At 39.5% G+C, this 19,545-nt stretch overlaps 1 protein-coding gene across 2 annotated transcripts; it reads left to right on the forward strand.

Annotated features, from left to right (window-relative positions):
- The first annotated feature begins 8,355 nt into the window (after positions 1 to 8,355).
- Positions 8,356 to 14,890, forward strand: gjb7 (gap junction protein beta 7). 2 transcript variants are annotated; one of them, XM_051925284.1, is made up of 3 exons: positions 8,356 to 8,667; positions 13,756 to 13,883; positions 13,998 to 14,890. In XM_051925284.1, exon 3 carries the CDS (start codon positions 14,024 to 14,026, stop codon positions 14,792 to 14,794), a length of 771 nt encoding a protein of 256 aa, XP_051781244.1. In that variant the 5' UTR covers positions 8,356 to 8,667; positions 13,756 to 13,883; positions 13,998 to 14,023; the 3' UTR covers positions 14,795 to 14,890. The 2 variants fall into 2 exon arrangements, with proteins under 2 accessions (XP_051781244.1, XP_028653303.1); XM_028797470.2 differs by lacking the exon at positions 13,756 to 13,883.
- Positions 14,891 to 19,545: the final 4,655 nt, after the last annotated feature.

Raw genomic sequence — 19,545 nt, forward strand, 5'->3', positions numbered from 1 at the left:
TTATTATGTAATCTACATTTGTCAAGTTTTTGGAGGTAGTGGCAAACCTAAAGGGAAAGCTCAAGGTGAGTGATACAACATGGATGGATAAGTTCTGCACTAACTGCACTGGAGCAAATACACTAAAATAAATTGCCTTCATAGAAAGGTGGGACAGTTGTTGAGCTATTCAAACAAACTTAAATATTTTTAAATATTATTAAAGTAAACACTGGGCACTGTCATCACTGTTTATTATTATGGCCATGCTTTCATTATTCATGTTTACCACATTCAATATCTATCTTCTAAAGCATATTTACTCAGCTTTTACCAGTCCATAAAATAAAACGCAGCTTACCAGTTGACTACTGTCGTGCAGCTGTTGGTTTTTAGACAATCAAATAAGGAACATAATTATAAACATACTAAATATTTCACTAAATTTCACTAAATATTTTGTAGTTTTCTGTTTATACAAACAGTTCTTAAAATATATTATAAAGGTTTCAGCTTGCATTTAAGTCAGTGACCTCCTTTTGTGTACCATTCCACTGCAACAGGTTTGTTTAGTTCCTGAGTATCTCCAAGCTAAATGCATGATACAAACAACCCACTTATTGGAGAGGAAAAATGAAAATGAGCATCCCAGCCTGCTTATGTAAAGGAACACCATTCCATATTACATTCCAATTAGAAAACACATAAAAGCAAACCATAATATTTGTCCTTCAGAAAATTTATGTGAACAACAACCATGAAGTTTTTGACGAAGATACTATTAGAAATTATTGATTCATTCAAACATCCATTTTTTGACCTTGATTCCTCCATTACAGGGTCTAGGCAAGCCAAACTCTATCTTGGCAACAGTGAGAACAACATAAGAAGAAAAGAACCACCTTTGAGACATCAGTAAATCAAAGGGCACATACTTACATGCTCCAAGCCAATTTAAAGAAACCAATCAACCTAGCATACACATCTTTGATAAGTGACAAGAAACCAGAGTGACTAGGAGATATCAGCAAAGGGACTGATATCAGCAGAGTGACTAGGAGATACTGCGGTGGGTTGGCACCCTGCCCAGGACTGGTTCCTGCCTTGTGCACTGTGTTGGCTGGGATTGGCTCCAGCAGACCCTCGTGACCCTGTGTTCAGATTCAGTGGGTTGGAAAATGGATGGATGGATGGACTAGGAGATAACAGCAAAACTCTACACAGATAGTAATTTCACCAGGTCACTGGAGCTTTTGGGTAGTAGTACATTTATTTATTTGGCTGACAGGAACTTACAGTTTTTGAGAAACAATTGGTTACATTTTGTTTCTTTTTCCAATTGGAGCACAGGCAGGTGAAATGACTTGCTCAGGGTCACACAGCCTCAGTGGCAGAATTTGAAACCACAACCTCAGGGTTTGAGGTCCAAAGTCTTAACCGCTGCACCACACTGCCTGCCTGTGGTAGGAGACTGTTGTGTCCTGAAGAAGATGTAATGTTATGAGAAAAAGGAAACTGTCTCCTTGCCACAGTATCAGATCTGAGCGGAATATTGCTAGGCAGTAGTATGTCAAATATTTGGTGCTAGAAAGCCATATTATTCTCATATGCTGGTTGCAAGAGAGACACCCATGACTACAGAATTAGGGGCTACGGACCTTTGATATTAAAGGAGGCCAGCATCTCCCTAGGAAAGAAAATGAAGGGCCATAGGTCAAAGATGAGACAGATAGAGAAAGACCTTGGAGTCATCTACTGAAAGTGACTGCCAATTAAAATAAACAAGGATCCTGTCAACTGTTTAGGTGGGCCTCATAAGAGCAGAACGTTGGTTACTGTTTTAATACTTTAATTTACTTTGCTTGGAAGTTTCCTCTGTGTTATAAAGATATCTTCCGTCTAAATGTCATTGTTAGATTCAGCAAACAGTGTTAGCTACCTTTTCATAAAAATAGTCACAGGTCAATACATTGCCAAAACACTCCTGAGCTGATGAAACAAAATATCTGGAATTCATGATCAAATGTTCATGAGTAGGCAAATAGTTTATTCTCTGAATTAAGACTGGGTTGCTCTACAGGTTGGCCTCTACTTAAAATGCCAGATTACCTTCTTAAGAAGACTTTGTTTACTGTATGTTCTGTGTTTTGACAAGATGATCAATTATTAATTCTAATGTGTTTTTCAGAATGCTGCTGCTAACCTGAGTTTTCTTCAAAAATGTCTTCAGAATACAAGAAGTTCACTTATTCATGTTTGTTTGAACAACACAATAGGAAAATAAATTAATTTGTTTGATAAGTCAAACTCTTGTTGTGAACAATAGTGCCACCCATCCATTCATATTCTAACCTAACTATTAATTTCCAGCTTACAGGAGCATAAAATAAGTACAGACAACAACCCAGATTTTAACTTGCACAAAGAACTATCAGACAAATGTAGAGCTGTACAGAGTCCTGAAGTCTATAAGGCAGGGGTGTCCAACTCTGATCCTGGAGGGCTGAAAGGGATTCCTTTGTGCCACTTTCTTGATCAGTGACCAATTTCTGCTTAGTTTGCCTCTTTTCCCTCCTTTTAATTGTCCATCCATCCATCCATCCATTGTCTCCCGCTTATCCGAGGTCGGGTCGCGGGGGCAGCAGCTTGAGCAGAGATGCCCAGACTTCCCTCTCCCCGGCCACTTCTTCTAGCTCTTCCGGGAGAATCCCAAGGTGTTCCCAGGCCAGTCGAGAGACATAGTCCCTCCAACGTGTCCTGGGTCTTCCCTGGGGCCTCCTCCCGGTTAGACGTGCCCGGAACACCTCACCAGGGAGGCGTCCAGGAGGCATCCTGATCAGATGCCCGAGCCACCTCATCTGACTCCTCTCGATGCGGAGGAGCAGCGGCTCTACTCTGAGCCCCTCCTGGATGACTGAGCTTCTCACCCTATCTTTAAGGGAAAGCCCAGACACCCTGCGGAGGAAACTCATTTCAGCCGCTTGTATTCGCGATCTCGTTCTTTCGGTCACTACCCATAGCTCATGACCATAGGTGAGGGTAGGAACATAGATCGACCACGACAGACCGATGCAGCGCCCGCATTACTGCGGATGCCGCACCAATCCGCCTGTCGATCTCACGCTCCATTCTTCCCTCACTCGTGAACAAGACCCCTTGATACTTGAACTCCTCCACTTGGGGCAGGATCTCGCTACCAACCCTGAGAGGGCACTCCACCCTTTTCCGGCTGAGGACCATGGTCTTGGATTTGGAGGTGCTGATTCTCATCCCAGCCGCTTCACACTTGGCTGCGAAACGATCCAGAGAGAGCTGAAGATCACGGCCTGATGAAGCAAACAGGACATCATCATCTGCAAAAAGCATTGACCCAATCCTGAGCCCACCAAACCGGACCCCCTCAACGCCCTGGCTGCGCCTAGAAATTCTGTCCAAAAAAGTTATGAACAGAATCGGTGACAAAGGGCAGCCCTGGCGGAGTCCAACTCTCACTGGAAACGGGTTCGACTTACTGCCGGCAATGCGGACCAAGCTCTGGCACCGATCGTACAGGGACCGAACAGCCCTTATCAGGGGGCCCGGTACCCCATACTCTCGGAGTACCCCCAACAGGATTCCCCGAGGAACACAGTCGAATGCCTTTTCCAAGTCCACAAAACACATTTAGACTGGTTGGGCAAACTCCCATGCACCCTCCAGGACCCTGCTAAGGGTATAGAGCTGGTCCACTGTTCCGCGACCAGGACGAAAACCACACTGTTCCTCCTGAATCCGAGGCTCGACTATCCAACGGACCATCCTCTCCAGGACCCCTGAATAGACTTTTCCAGGGAGGCTGAGGAGTGTGATCCCTCTGTAGTTCGAACACACCCTCCGATCCCCCTTCTTAAAGAGGGGGACTACCACCCTGGTCTGCCAATCCAGAGGCACTGTCCCTGATGTCCATGCGATGTTGCAGAGGCGTGTCAACCAAGACAGTCCTACAACATCCAGAGCCTTGAGGAACTCCGGGCGTATCTCATCCACCCCCAGGGCCCTGCCACCAAGGAGTTTTTTGACCACCTCAGTGACCTCAGTCCCAGAGATGGGGGAGCCCACCTCTGAGTTCCCAGGCTCTGCTTCCTCATTGGAAGGCATGTTAATGGGATTGAGGAGGTCTTCGAAGTACTCCCCCCACCGACCCACAACGTCCCGAGTCGAGGTCAGCAGCGCACCATCCCCACCATATACAGTGTTGACACTGCACTGCTTCCCCTTCCTGAGACACCAGATGGTGGACCAGAATCTCCTCGAAGCCGTCCGAAAGTCGTTCTCCATGGCCTCCCCAAACTCCTCCCATGCCCGAGTTTTTGCCTCAGCAACCACCAAAGCCGCATTCCGCTTGGCCTGCCGGTACCTATCAGCTGCCTCCAGGGTCCCACAGGACAAAAGGGTCCTGTAGGACTCCTTCTTCAGCTTGACGGCATCCTTCACCGCCGGTGTCCACCAACGGGTTCAGGGATTGCCGCCACGACAGGCACCGACCACCTTATGGCCACAGCTCCGGTCAGCTGCCTCAACAATAGAGGCACGGAACATGGCCCATTCGGACTCAATGTCCCCCACCTCCCTCGGGATGTGGTCGAAGTTCTGCCGGAGGTGGGAGTTGAAGCTACTTCTGACAGGGGGCTCTGCCAGACGTTCCCAGCAGACCCTCACAACACGTTTGGGCCTACCACGCCTGACCGGCATCCTCCCCCACCATCGAAGCCAACTCACCACCAGGTGGTGATCAGTTGACAGCTCCGACCCTCTCTTCACCTGAGTGTCCAAGACATGTGGCCACAAGTCCGACGACACGACCACAAAGTCGATCATCGAACTGAGGCCTAGGGTGTCCTGGTGCCAAGTGCACATATGAACACCCCTATGCTTGAACATGGTGTTCGTTATGGACAATCCGTGATGAGCACAGAAGTCCAATAACAAAACACCGCTCGGGTTCAGATCGGGGGGGCCATTCCTCCCAATCACGCCCTTCCAGGTCTCACTGTCATTGCCCACGTGAGCATTGAAGTCTCCCAGCAGAACGAGGGAGACTTTTAATTTTTATTTTAATTGTCTTGTTTTTTTAAGACTCAGTCCTCTGAATTGCCTGTTTTTTTTCCTTAAATGGCAGATGAGATTAAAATCTGCTGATTGCTTAACATGCCATGCACCATGAAGAGCACTTGTATACCTGCATCTTGCACTCAAACCACATGATTCTTTAATGGAAAAAAACATATTTGTAGAATGGACAGAAACTCAGGATACACCTGAATAACTTATTCAGCACTTTGTTTTCTCCATTTTACTAAAACTGAAAGCATTCACGTATTTAGTATTATTATTATTTAATAGTACTCTGACAACTTGCTGCAAAAACACTAACAAGCATTTAGAATTAATGTATTTTGCCAAAGGTGATAACTGAACCAGCAATTATTTAGTTTAAAAAACAATGGCTTAGCCACTAATCGAATATTCTACCAGTCCTCCATCTATTTCCCAAACTGTATCTTCCAATATAAAGCCACAGGATGCCTCAAGTCTGTTTCAGAAGCACCAGGCAGAAGGCTAGATGCAAATCTGGACAGGGTGGAATACATGACAAATTTAGAATGGGTAATCAGCCTAATTTGCCTATTGTTAGAATGTGAAAATGAGACTAAGTGGTCACAATAAGGGGAATTTGCAGAACAGAATGACCAGGCCTAGCTCTGAGAGAAAGCAATGCTAACCACTGCCCCACAAGCAGTATCCAGAATACTTCACTAATATGGCATAACCCTTTTAAGGAAAAACAGAGTACGTAGAATATGTGCATAGAAATGCAAGCATATTTGATAGATAGATAGATAGATAGACTTTATTATAAGTACATTAACAGGATACAAAGATACATTTCATGCATGGGTGTCTGAGAATCACCTTCCAGGATCTGACAAGGTATGCAATACCCTGCAGAGGGCAAGAGGGGGTGCCAACACTAACAATACAATCTTTTTTCTCTTCGGTAGCTTCAAGAACCCACACCCCTGGTCAGTTAAATCATGCATCTTTTGGTGCCACTTTCAGTCGGGATGATACCAATTCAAGGGTTCCTGAAAGATGATATCTCAGCCTGAGGATTGCAGTCCCACTTGATGGAGCTCCCCAACCCTGACCTGAGAGTTGAAAGTTTTGAACAGCTGTAGAGGTTAGTAGGGCAACTGTTATACCTTATTTCAGTTGTGTCAATACAAGCTCATTTTTGTTCCGTTTTTTGGACTTTGGCAGTATATGGGGTGGCCCAGTTGACCCAAATTTTCTTTAGATATCCTTTCCCTAATTTGCACCTCACAACAAATAACAAGAATTATCTATAATTATGTTAATAAAGTTTAGGTATTCCCTTAGTGTAAAGTGGTTAGATTAGAAATGCACATACTTACAAGTTACATTTTCACAGTACAGAGGGTCTGTCATTGGCACAGTATATTGCACATAGCATTATTATCTCTTAAGATGTCTGCTTGACCAGCTCAGTACCATTCACCATACAGGGAACAATACCTCCTCTGCTGAAGGGTGACTCATTATAAAGCCTGATGGCTGAGGGTAGAAATGACTTTACATTACTGGAGAAATGCAGTTGCCCAAGTCTGTTACTGTTCAGCCAAGTCATTATCCTGGATAGTAGGCAGTAGCTGAATACCTAACTGACATATTGTTCTCCTTCATTCATCAATTTTTCCATTCATTTTCCAATCCTATCTCTTCCGCTACACAGTGAAGTGGTGGCTTGAGTCTTTTTTCCTAGAGCAGCATTGGGCACAAGACAGGGATTACCCCACAAAGGCCATATACTTGGTACAGTGAATTTTGCATACATCAGAACTGTCTATAGCAGGGGTCCCCAACTCCAGTCCTGGAGGGCCCCAGTGGCTGCAGGTTTTCATTCTAACCTTTTTCTTAATTAGTGACCCGTTTTTGCTGCTAATTAACTTCTTTTGAATTAATTTTAATTGACTTGTTTTTTAAGATTTGTTTCCCTGAATTTTTTCATCATGCCTCTGAATTGCTTCATTTCTTTACTGGCTCCCAAACAGAAATGAAATGTGACGTGAATGAGCCAACAGAAGACCAACTAAGTCGGGGCCTCAAACTCCAACCAATTTCACTCCAACCAGTTGCTTAATTAGGCGCCGATTCTTGTTGTTAATTAAACCCGTTCTTTAATTCCATGGCTTGTTGCTGCTCTCATTGTGCAATAGCAGACATTTCTGAAATTGCTGATTTTCTGTTTCCTAAGACCACTGGTAAAATGTTTCGTGGACCTGAGCAGATTAGCATTCTTGACCTATACTTTTTTTTTTTTTTCAGATATTGTATGACGGACACAGTTTGCTGGTCATGTTTTGGTTTATTTTGTATCTCATTATTGTTTGGCTGCTAATTAAGGAAAAGAAACATTTAAGGGGGCTTAGTCTTCAAGAGCAAATCGATTAAAAATGAATTCAAATTAAGTTAATTAGCACCAAAAACAGGTCACTAATTAAGAAGAGGATTAGAACGAAAACATGCTGCCACTGGGGCCCTCCAGGACTGGAGTTGGGGACCCCTGGTCTATAGTAACTAATTTTTTTTTTTTAATAAACCACATAGCAACACTCCTTTGAACTTTATCTGTGCATGAAACCAGTTATTGACTGCAATATGACTGTGACTTTGTTGAAAGTATTACTGTGGACACATGTTCAACATAAAGAGCAGGAGCCATTAAAGCCACAGAGTTTCATACATGGTTCCAGGAACCTTTGAGAGGCTGTCAGGGTAAAAAAAAAAAAAAAAAACAATGGGATCCAGATTTAGCCTGCTTCTTCCTGGTTTCTTGTACTAGTGGAAATAAGAAATTAGAGAAGTCAAATAGTATGACTTCATGTTGTTGAGCCACAGTCGAAAACCATCAGCACAGAGAGAACATGTAGCAGCAGCAGGAGTATTGTTACATGTACATTTGAACAGTGTCATTCTTACTTGCAGTTGGTAAATTCTGTTTTCTCTGAGTTGGCTACTCTACCAGCTGCCCCATAGTGTTTTCCCCATGTTTCATTGTTTAACGATTTAAAACTCCCCCAGCAACATTCCTCACCTTAGTTTTTTTTTTTCTCCTCATATGTTTACTGAAAACATTTTGAAATTATGCTGACTAAACCTGTGTCTGGTTCTAATTTAGCCCCTGAAAAGAATAAATATTTTACAGCTATTTACCATGGGTGTAGCATATCAGACGTTTTATAGGGTTCAGGGTTGTGGGGCTTTAAGAAAATGTAACCTACCTGTTTTTCTGTGTTGCCATATAGAGCAGCAGAACACTGACTGGTACAGGGCTGACAATTGAAAGTTTGGCTTTTCCAAGGAAGTGGAAGGGGGCTGGCAGTCTTTGTCCGTCCGTCCAGCAGTGAGCCGCCAAATGACAGACGAGACGCACTCCCACACGCGTGCTCCTGCCCCGCCTCCTCGGAGGGTGTGTACAGCACTGTGTTGAATTAGTAAAGGACTCTCATAGCACCCAGGTAAATCTGACTGTCAAAATAGGGTCGGGTTGCGTGCATCCTGGATACGAGCGCCAGTCTTCTCGTGGTTAAAGGAGGCGCGCGCGCAGCCCGGACAGCTGGCCTTAAGGTAAGCGAACCTCTCCTATCGCCATCCTCCGGGCATTTCTTCTTGCCACCTCAATCGCTATGTGGTTTTATTTTTCGTGTTACCTTAGCTGAATGTAGGGATGTATGTTTGTTATGTGTGCTTTTGCGTTTCAACCCACACCTGTTCATGTTGCAACCACACGAAGAAAATTCGGCGTTTTTATTAGATCTGTTAGGATTAGCGCATTTAGGACAATGAGCTGTCATTTCATCGAAGCTAAAGTTTTTCGTTTAATCCTTGCTCTTCAACAGCTCAGTTCCATATTGTTTCGGCGTCATTTTCCCCCCTGGCCTTTCAGTTTGAACAAAATTAATACCAACCTGACTTGGAGTGACGTTAGAAGCACAGCGCATTTTGTCAGCGTGTCGGCTAGTTTAGAAGCGCAGCGCGTCCTCCTCATCTCCGGTCATCATTTATTCATGAATTCTTCTTTTTTTACTCGTTTAATCGATGGTCTTCATTACGTTTCTTGGTTGGCAGGTGCTACAGGTGAAGAAGACGAAAAGCGAAGCTTAGACATTGGCTCATCAGGTCCCCGCTTCCCTACTAATGCCTCTGTTGTCATCGTACTGTTAACTGAAAAAACAAGTTACTTAGTGGAGTGCAGAAATGAGAGATTTGTAAAGGAGGCCGGGTGGAATCGACTGCCGCAGTTGTTCTTTATTTTTAACATCTATGCTGCTAGATGGCTTGTGTTTGAGATAACGTACATATGATAGATAGGCAGATAAACATATTTAAGTATATGGTAGATAAATGTGAAAAAAGAAAAGGCTTTATTTTAAAATATAGACAGATAAGCGTTTTGCCACCTCTAGTTCTATGTTTGATTTTACCACTTAAGCTGTGACTATTTCCATAGTGGTTATTATGGTAAAAGTAATCAGTTTACACATCGACAGATTACTGATTAATGTTTAATGAAAGTATATTTATTTTACACATGATTAATGATCATGAAAGCAAACAATCTTTACACAATTATTTGTAAAATGAAATCATATCTAAATATTTTTTTATTTTTTAAACTCCTCTTCCGTGACATTATTATGTCACACGTTTTCAGATAAAACAGTAGCCAAAGTAATCATATATACTGTATCTTGACTCTGTTAGCCTACACAAAGCATTTCTCACTCTGTATTCTTTCGATCATGTGAGTTTTAACACAGTAAATATGTTTATCAGTGTCAGATCTATGAATATCATTTTTTTTTTAAAATCACCAGTAACAAATGAAGAAAATTAATTCATTTTGTGTAACTCTCCTTCATTTATATTACATACAATGACCCTGGTTCCTCAGTTTTTCCTGACAGAACTGTTTGTTAAATTGAATTATACAAAAATCTATTGTTTTTTTAATCATTTCAATTGAAATCTAAATCACTTAATCAGGTAATATTCCAGATTGCCTATTAGTCTAACTTTTTAATCTGACTAATTTTGCTTGGGCAAAAAACAATGTAGAAAGTTTTTGATACATTTCAAACCAAAAAATACTAAATCTAATTTTAAAATTCTTAAATATTACATTAACATAGATGTTTCCTGTTTCAGTATATTAATGGCAAGATCTTTTTTTTTTATCATTTTTTGTGTATAGGATCTTGAATACTGAACAAAACTGTTTTTTTCAGCCGTGATAAATATAATTAGTTTTTTTTTTGTTTATTCATACACTTACCGCAGTGTAAATTGAGAAAATATTATATACCTATATATTCTAACACTTTCTCCTGTGGCCATATACATTTTTCTCCCATACTTCAGTTTCCTCCCAAAAAGAGGAACACATTCATGGTCACTAATAGCGGGGCAGTGTAGATCTACCAGTCAACTTATTACATACATCTCTTAGTTTGTGGGAGGAAACCAGAATACCCACTGAGCAAGTTCATGTGGACACTTATGTAATGTAAATGTCTGCCCCAGGCCACTATTCAAGCCCAAGTAACTGGGGCTTTCTGTGAGAACTACATATTTCCAGAATTTAAACTGATATGGCACAAATGAGTGTGGACTTCTTCCTGTATCTACCTTTTGGTGGACTAGCTGCCCATGGTGACAACAAGTTGCTTGTGCAATAGACATGTTTCAACTTAATGTACTGTAAGCGCTGCTGTCAGTTTCATTTTGAGGGGGACCCTTATTTTATTAATTGTAATATGGCACTGATTAATATAACCAGGAGCTATTGTGTATTTATATGCAGTGCCTCTTTTAAAGGAAGTGAGTGAAAAGTCAGTAGTATAGCAGTAACTGGAAGTAGTTGACAAAGAAGAAGCCTTTAAGAAGATAGATGCAACAAGCATAACTATGAAAAGGAGCCAGCAACAGGTGGTTTAGTCTTATTATTTGCAAGCCTCTTGCCAACTAACAAATGGATGATTGCTTTTGATTCACTGGCTTCTTCTTAACTTGCAGTTCTGCTTGCTTCCATTAAGATATTTTTATACACACTAAAATTATAATTATAAAGCCATGTATTTTTTACTGATAAAGTTTCTTGCATTTTAAAATCTCTGAGTAAGTTTCAGGAAAATATTTTAAATACCGATATTTGCATAATTGTGATTATATAACATTAATCTCCATCCTTGGTTTGGATATCACAGACTGGCAACAGATGTGTTTTGGGCTTTTCCAACCCCATTTCTGCTTGCAATCACAGGTATGGTATGCTGCAAATCAGTAGTAGAAAAAGTCTCAATGCAAATTTTAAAGTCAGCGAAGGACTGTGTTCCCTCCTGGGCAAGTTCCTGCCCTTTGTTGTCTGTACGAGTTTAAGAAGGCTCAGGAAATAAATTGAGAGAGTAATGTGAATCTTTCTGAGAAAGGTAGGCTTTTCAGAAAGATGAGACATTTGGAATGAGACAGAGTGACACTTGAAAAGACTATTAAACTGTAGCCACAAAATGCCATATTTTGTAGTGGTACAGCATTGACTAAAAGAAGGGAACACTTTTTTTTGTAATCAAATTTTTTTTTATATAAAGAATCCTACATTACTATGTATGTATTACTATGAATATAAACCTCCCGGATCCAAAGAGTAAAATATTCTGGAAGAATCCATTTGCCAAGAGGACAAGACTAAGGCTGTAACTCTGCACTGGGTTTATTGCAGAGGTTTTGTGAGGTGGTGTGCAGTGTATTCTGGGAGTTAACCCTTAGCAATCGTTCATTGTATCCTAGCAGATATGTGTGTATATGTATGTGTATATATATGTTGATATATGTATATATATGTGGATGTGTATATGTATATATATATGTATATATGTAGATATGTGTATATGTAGATATGTATATATAAGTATATATGTTTATGTATATATATGTTTACATAACCTCTTTAACACACTACTTCTCCGCTGCGAAGCGCGGGTATTTTGCTAGTCTTTCAATATAATGCTAACACACTTGTTATAATGTTTACAAAGTTTTTCTATGCCAATCAAATAAAATGTTTTGTCTAGTTTGTGGAAACACTCCTCTGTAGCGGACTTGTCATTTTCATTATTAGTATTGCATGCTTTACAAATGTAGTTCTACAGTTTGAGAAACAGATAGTAGTCGTATCTGACCAAATGGCATAAGTGTGGTATGTCTTTGAATAGATAGATAGATAGATAGATAGATAGATAGATAGATAGATAGATAGATAGATAGATAGATAGATAGATAGATAGATAGATAGATAGATAGATAGATAGATAGATAGATAGATACTTTATTAATCCCAATGGGAAATTCCGCAAGTCCTCAGCTCAGCTATTGCAAACCTAGGGTTATGAATGGTGCATTATCATGCAGCAGAATGGAAATTGTTGTCTCAGTTTGAATTTGTTACGTTGACATTCTTCTTGGGTTATCTTTGAGAAATGTCTTGCATCGATGGAATTCTATAGCCCATGTTTCTGCTGTAGTATATAAAGGTGATTGATCCTGCTACATGCTATGCTGACTGTTTAAATGACTGTACTGAGTTATATACAAATTAAGTGACAACACAATACTAGATTTTGCAGTTTTGGACATGCAGATTGACTCAATCCTACAATAAGAAACACACTACAAACAACAAATTCTGGAAACTTCTAAATCACATAATTTAGTATAAAATAGATTATCTTTAGCTGCTTGAAAAAATTAGCTCCATAGTTTACCCCATATGATAGGCCATATCACAACATTTATAATTTTGTGAAAGAAGAATAACTGTAGTTTTTTGTTTCTTTTTTTCTCTTTTAATTGGTTATAGAGAATTACATTTACCTGTGTGGTATGTGTAAGGAGGGTCTGGGAGAGAAACAGCTGTGGTAGCAACATGGAGGCACACCATGGGAAGAAGCATTGCTGGCCATTAAGATTTGGGTGTAAAGAGGCCTGTCACACCCATTTGAACCTTCAGCACTGGCACATCCATAAACCGGCGTTACTTTGTGCTTACCGAGAGCGACAACCAATTAAGTCTGTATGTTTTGCAGCAGGGTTACCGGCAGGTAAACAGACATGTAAGCCAGCTGTGCAGAAAGCTGTAAGAGGAAGTTACCTGAACATGGGGACATGTTCATAAACGCTTGCCAGTGGGTATGAGATAGACGTAAGCAGGAAGTACAGGACTTGTGCCAAAATGAGGCTGTGTGTAGGGAATGACTTGTCTGCGTCGCTGATTGGTAGTGCCAGGCTGACATGAGTTATGATTGGTTAGGTAACGTGGCATAGCATATAAAACTAAGAGATGCCCAGCAGGGGTCGTCTTTTGACTGACTGGCATTAGGAGTAAGGTCAACAGAGAGAGCTTAGTGCTATCCTTAGTGGGCATTTCTTGTATATATTTAGAGTTTCACTTATTTTTTTCCTGTACAGTTTATGCCTGTGCTATTTTATTCACTTTTGATTTTGATAACTGTTCTTTTTTGTCCACTCTGATATCATCTTGTTAGAAGGAGGAGAAAGAATTTGTTTTTATAATTTTAAGAGCCACTGCACATATTGCAAATAATTTACTTTCACTTCTTTTTTGTTTATTTTTTGTAAATATATTCAGTGTGTCTTTAGAGTGTGGAGGACATCACATCCCATTCAGTTTAAAGGTCAAAACATTTTCATCATCTCAGACTGCAAGAAGAATCTGGTAATTAACAGGACCTTGCCATGCTGAATACATGTAATACAATTCTGCTCATGTAAGTCTTTGAGATGTTCAAATAATAGAGGTTCAGATGATTATTAGCCACAGTACTGTATGTGATCAGCTAATTGATATATCTATATATAATTTTTGTTTTTCTTTTTTACAGTTACTTTTGAAAAGAGGTCAAACACCATGAACTGGGGATTCCTCAGAGATCTCCTGAGTGGGGTAAACAAATACTCCACAGTGATAGGGAGGATCTGGCTTTCTGTCGTGTTCATTTTTCGCATTCTGATTTATGTAGCTGCAGCAGAACAAGTCTGGAAGGATGAACAGAAGGACTTCGTGTGCAATACAAACCAGCCAGGCTGTGAGAATGTGTGCTTTGATCACTTCTACCCAATTTCTCAAGTTAGACTCTGGGCCTTGCAGCTGATAATGGTGTCCACACCGTCCTTGTTAGTGGTGCTGCATGTTGCATACCGACAACACAGAGAAAGTCGGTATAAAAAGAAGCTATATACAAACACAGGGAAGATGGATGGAGGATTATGGTGGACATATCTTATTAGTTTACTATTCAAAACAACCTTTGAAGTGGGCTTTCTGTTAGCATTTTACTATCTATATAGTGGATTTGAAGTCCCCCAGTTGCTCCAGTGTAAAATTAGTCCTTGTCCAAACACTGTAGATTGCTACATTTCACGAGCTACAGAAAAAAAAGTGTTTCTTTACATCATGGGTGTGACTTCCATCTTATGCATCGTGCTGAACATTTCTGAAATGATTTATCTTTTTCTTAAGCAGTGCTGGAAATGCTGTATCAAGGCATATGATTCAGTTGATGCAAAGAGACATTGTGATTGTCAGCAGCACACAAAGCTAAACAGTATGCTTTCTGGGGATCATATAATGTTGAAAGAAGACTCAACAAATACAATCTGTCAGACTCAAGAAATATGAACAATGTGCTTAATGTGGTTTGTTTACTCATTTTTAACACCACATAAATGACAGTTATTACCAGCTTCTTGTAATAAAATTGTTACTGATAGTTCACTATCTAATTGCAATTAGTCAGTGACTGGAAAAACTGATCATCAGGCTTCACTATTTAATTAATTGTGCAAAGTGTAAAATAAGCATGTATCTCATCGTTGCAGAAAAGCATAAAAGATTATTTCTTAACAGCTTTTCAGTGAAAAATTGCTGACAGTGATGCTTACTTACTGTGATTTCTATAACTTTGATGACAGCACTTTAGACAAGTACCTTTTGCAGAAAAAAAAACATTAAAAGTGATTGCACTCATTTTTGTTTTCTAAAAAATGCAAGCTGGATTTGACCTCCAACTAAAACATTTTATATCCTAGAGGAAAAACAGAAAGCAAAATGTCAAATGTCTGAAGAAGAGAGTATGTCTTTACAAAAGTACCAAAAAGAGATCTTTCATTCCTGATCAGACAAATTACATAGGATGCAACAGTTTAAAGTAAACATTACAGTACATTTTGTCACAGTAAAGACCTTTACTTCAGAGAAGCTCATTCGGGATATAAAGCACAGTTTAGCACTAACAAAAGGTTATGGCCCTGCCATAGATAAACTGTTAGAAAGAAAGAAGACGCAGAAAAAAGTAAAGGACAAACTTGTCAAATTAATTATTGATGTACCAGTGAGGATGAAATGCCTAGATGCTATTTGCATTTAATTAAAGAAAAAAGAAGAATGTGTTTATAAATGCAAATTCTAGAGAAATGTCTGTTAATTAGGAAGCTTGCATGTCAGGATGAAAACTTCAGTCTACCAACAGTATAGCAAAACAATATTGTAGTCATTTAACAGGAGACTATGTTTTGGGGGGTTGACACCATTTTAGTAGTGCTAAATTTACTTAATGTTTATAGCTTTTTATGTCAATTTATTATTCCAATTGACTTTGATTGAAAGATTGCAGTCACAGCTTTGTTTCTTGTTATTTTAAAATGTATTTGTACCTTTATTCACAGTAACTAACCTCCATGCAATGATTCAGTGGCAGTTTCTGAACTTCTTACCTTGTGGTTTAAAGTTCATTGTCATGGCCTCTATGCCACACTGGAGTTGTAACAAAGCACAATGAGACAGAAGTTTTTCTATTAATTAATGGAGATTCACAATGCACAAGATTGTCTGCAAATTCAAAACCTCAAATTAGAATTCTTCAGGAGCATTTCAAAGTGTTTAGTCTTTCTCTACATGCTTAAGTAGGGGTGCAGTTTTCTGCCCATTATTCAAGGTAAGAACCAACATGATGTAGAATACCAAGAAAGATTGACATTAACATTTAAACAAAAAAGGAATTGCCAAAGTGTACAACAAAGGGTTTGATCATTAAATGAAAATCTTACATTTTTAAAGTTTAAAAATGGATTCCACAAACTGTTGACTGTAATGGAAAGGTACTGATTCAGCTGGAAAATGAAACCAGTCATGTCATTAAGCAAATGTTTAGAATGTTCCTGAAAATCATCATCCAGTCATGTTAAACCAAAAATGTACCAGTCTAAGCCCTCAGAATAAAACACCAGCCAACTTGCAGCCTTCCCTAAGAGTGGAGTTTCAAGTTTCATTTGTATACAATCCATTTGGAGTTTTATTTGCATGTGTTCTTTCAGTAAAATGGCAGTAAATGTAAATGAACAAAAGAAAGTAAATAAAAAGACGCATGTAACAGAGTAAAATGAGCCAGACAGTATGTCTTACAAAGAAGTGTGATATTAGAGGATAGATCCTCACAATAAGGATGTTCCATGTGTTCGTAACATGCACCACATGCTGGTTTGGGTTTGGACATAGAGATGAGAACGTCAGACATTTAGAGTGCTTTATTACAGTTTGCATTTTAGTATGTATAATGCAATTGTCCCTTGGGTGTCCTGTCTCGTGTGATTGTGTTACCATACCACATGATGACACCACCACCTACAGTGCCTTCTATAGTGTGGCAATAAACTTATCATCTTGTTTGTCTTATATTTTTATTACTCAGTTCTGATAAAGGTGGACCTCTTGTGGCTTTTTCTGTTGGACCTTAGTCTTAAGGGTTCAATACAGGTTGTGAACACAGTGACCTGAAGGGACCACTCTAGAGCAGACCCCACACTCAAAAACCACCAATACAGTCCAGGTATGTAGTAAGACAGTTGTATCTATGAAAATAATTGTATAAGGGAGGGTATAACAGTTGGAGTGCATACAATACAGAAAGGAGAAAATAAATAATAATTACCATGCCATTCTGGACCTACCTACATTTTCCAAAATTCTTTACCAAAAATATGTTTATTTCCCTCCTTCAAACCCCCCAATCATCCTCTTCCTCCTTGCCTCAGCTCCTAACTCCAAGAGTGTTTAACTGAGCAGGGGGAGGTCCTTAAAAGATTCATCTCAAGAGCACTTCTGACTCCAGTCTGGCAGGAAGTGCCCCAGGATCACCTGTGTTTCTATGGATACTCTATGGCAAACACTACATTTCCCAGCAGCCTTTGTGGGAACTTGAAGTACTGTACAGCAGTAGAATAATACTGCTGTCTGCTAGTGGACTAGGGAAATATAGTCTCTTTTGAACTAGTCTGCTTGGCATCCTGACGGGGTAAGGGCATCCCTACCATGCAATGTACTGCTGTGCATTTCCCCCATTTTCCTTTACAGAGGAATCCATACGAGAGGTTAGTTTTCCTCCCTCTTTGATGACAGAACCTGGGATTTTAGGAGTTTTCTGATATCCACAAATGGTTCTTTTGTGTGTATGTTTGATTACTGCAATTTGCTTTTGGTTTAGGCAAGAAATCAAAACCGAATTGATCTGTAAAACTGCATTTGGACTCAACCAGCCATTTTGTGCCTAATTGCAAAAGATAACATATAGAAACCAGTGGTATTAATAACGGAACACTCAAGTATTAACACACGCACTTCCAACTCAAGAATTTTTCACACTATCCTTGACAGTATACTTTGGCTCATTTCATCAAGCAGTGTTTGTTTAGGTAAAGACCCACTCAAAACTTCAGAATTCATTACTTTTTCAAACTTTTGGGCTTTGTGAAAGTCACTCTAGTGAGGGCAAATAGGTAAAATGGGTATAGTTTCTGAAACACTTTGTTGCTTTGTTAGAATAGCATATTGAGATTTGCTTCCATGGGGTCTTTTATGAGTCAATTATTGAGCAAAAAAGAAAAAGAGAAACAGTTTTTAAATATCATGAAGGCCAAAAACAAATTTAAAACCAGCAGAAAAATGAAACCAGTACCTATTAATACACACTACATTCATGTAAAATAAGAAAAAGATGTCATAGCCATAATTTTTATTATGGTTTCTTTTTCTGATGTGCCTTCTAAGAAGAAGCCTAGATTGCAGCAGATTTGATTTAGGAAATATCTGAATACAGAATAACTCCATAATAGTTTTTCCCCATTACAGAAAGCAAAACAAGCCATCACAGATTACCATATTTTAAAGACCCATCATTGACAAGTTAAGCCTGACATTATTTGCTTACGAAACTTCCTAATTGAATCATGCAATTTACAAATGTATATAAGACACAGTTACAAATAAACATAATTTTGAATAATCAGCAGCAAAGGCAATGATGGGATGTTTATAAACTTGTTCAGAATTTCTTACGTATCAGCAGTTCAGTCATCATAGCATAACTAATATGCATTTGTTTCTTTGTTAGAAGACAATCATAATCAGTGCTTATGGACTATAGAGATGACCGGTGTTGCAACTGTAGTATTGTTTTCTTCACAATAGATAAAGTCACAATGCTTTCAAATTGACCCACATGAAGGAATCCATGGACTTTTGATCAGGCCTTCTTGGAGGCCAAACTCTATATGCTGCTTTACAAACCTACCAGAGAGCAAAAGCAAAGTGAATCTCATTTTTTTGCTGAATGAACGTAGACTCATTTGTTGAATAAAACAATTTGTAACACTGAAAAATTATGAGAAATCATTTATCATCTATGAACAACAAGCTTAAAGGGATGGGTTTAAAAAAGAACAGCATCAACGAATATGAGACTCCACACTGCCAAAGTCTCAAGGTGTGCTCTAATAAGAAATTTAGCCCTTCTTGTAACTTGCCATATTCTGTGTTGATATTTCACTTCTCACAACCACATTGATGCTGCTTAGTGATGAGATTACAATGGGACAAGTCCAAGAGACTTGCAAGGAGAAAGTGTACATCACATTCTTCATAAAAGTGGGCAACCGACTTGAAGTTAATTTTTTTTAACATATTTTCCAACATTAACATTATCTTCCTCATCACCAACTCTTGTCAAATCCCATTATGAAGTGTGCAACTCCAACCTAGCATGGTGTTTGCAGACTACACAGAGCTCACCTGTGAGTCAGTGAGGCTACAGACGCAAAAAATTAAAAGGCCCCTCTACCATATCCATCCAAACATCTAGTTTCCGAGGCTGCTTTCTCCATTATAAGGTTGTGCATAGCAATTGCCTGCTGTGGAAGTATCAGGCATGAAGTGGATCAAAGATTAGAGAGAGGATGCCAATCCTGTGTAAGTAGGGCATACTCTCACATGGAGATGCTGAGAGCAACTCATACCAGGCCAAATTTGAGTCATGATTTAAAGTAACACATAGTTTGGAGGTTGTGGAGGGAAAGCAAAGTATTTGGGGCGCCAAAAAA

Source organism: Erpetoichthys calabaricus, chromosome 3 (genome assembly GCF_900747795.2).
Source record: "Erpetoichthys calabaricus chromosome 3, fErpCal1.3, whole genome shotgun sequence".
Lineage (NCBI taxonomy): Eukaryota > Metazoa > Chordata > Cladistia > Polypteriformes > Polypteridae > Erpetoichthys > Erpetoichthys calabaricus.

Bases quoted from the DNA above. Each gene is read 5' to 3' on its own strand.
- gjb7 (XM_051925284.1), top strand. From the start codon at position 14,024: ATGAACTGGGGATTCCTCAGAGATCTCCTGAGTGGGGTAAACAAATAC.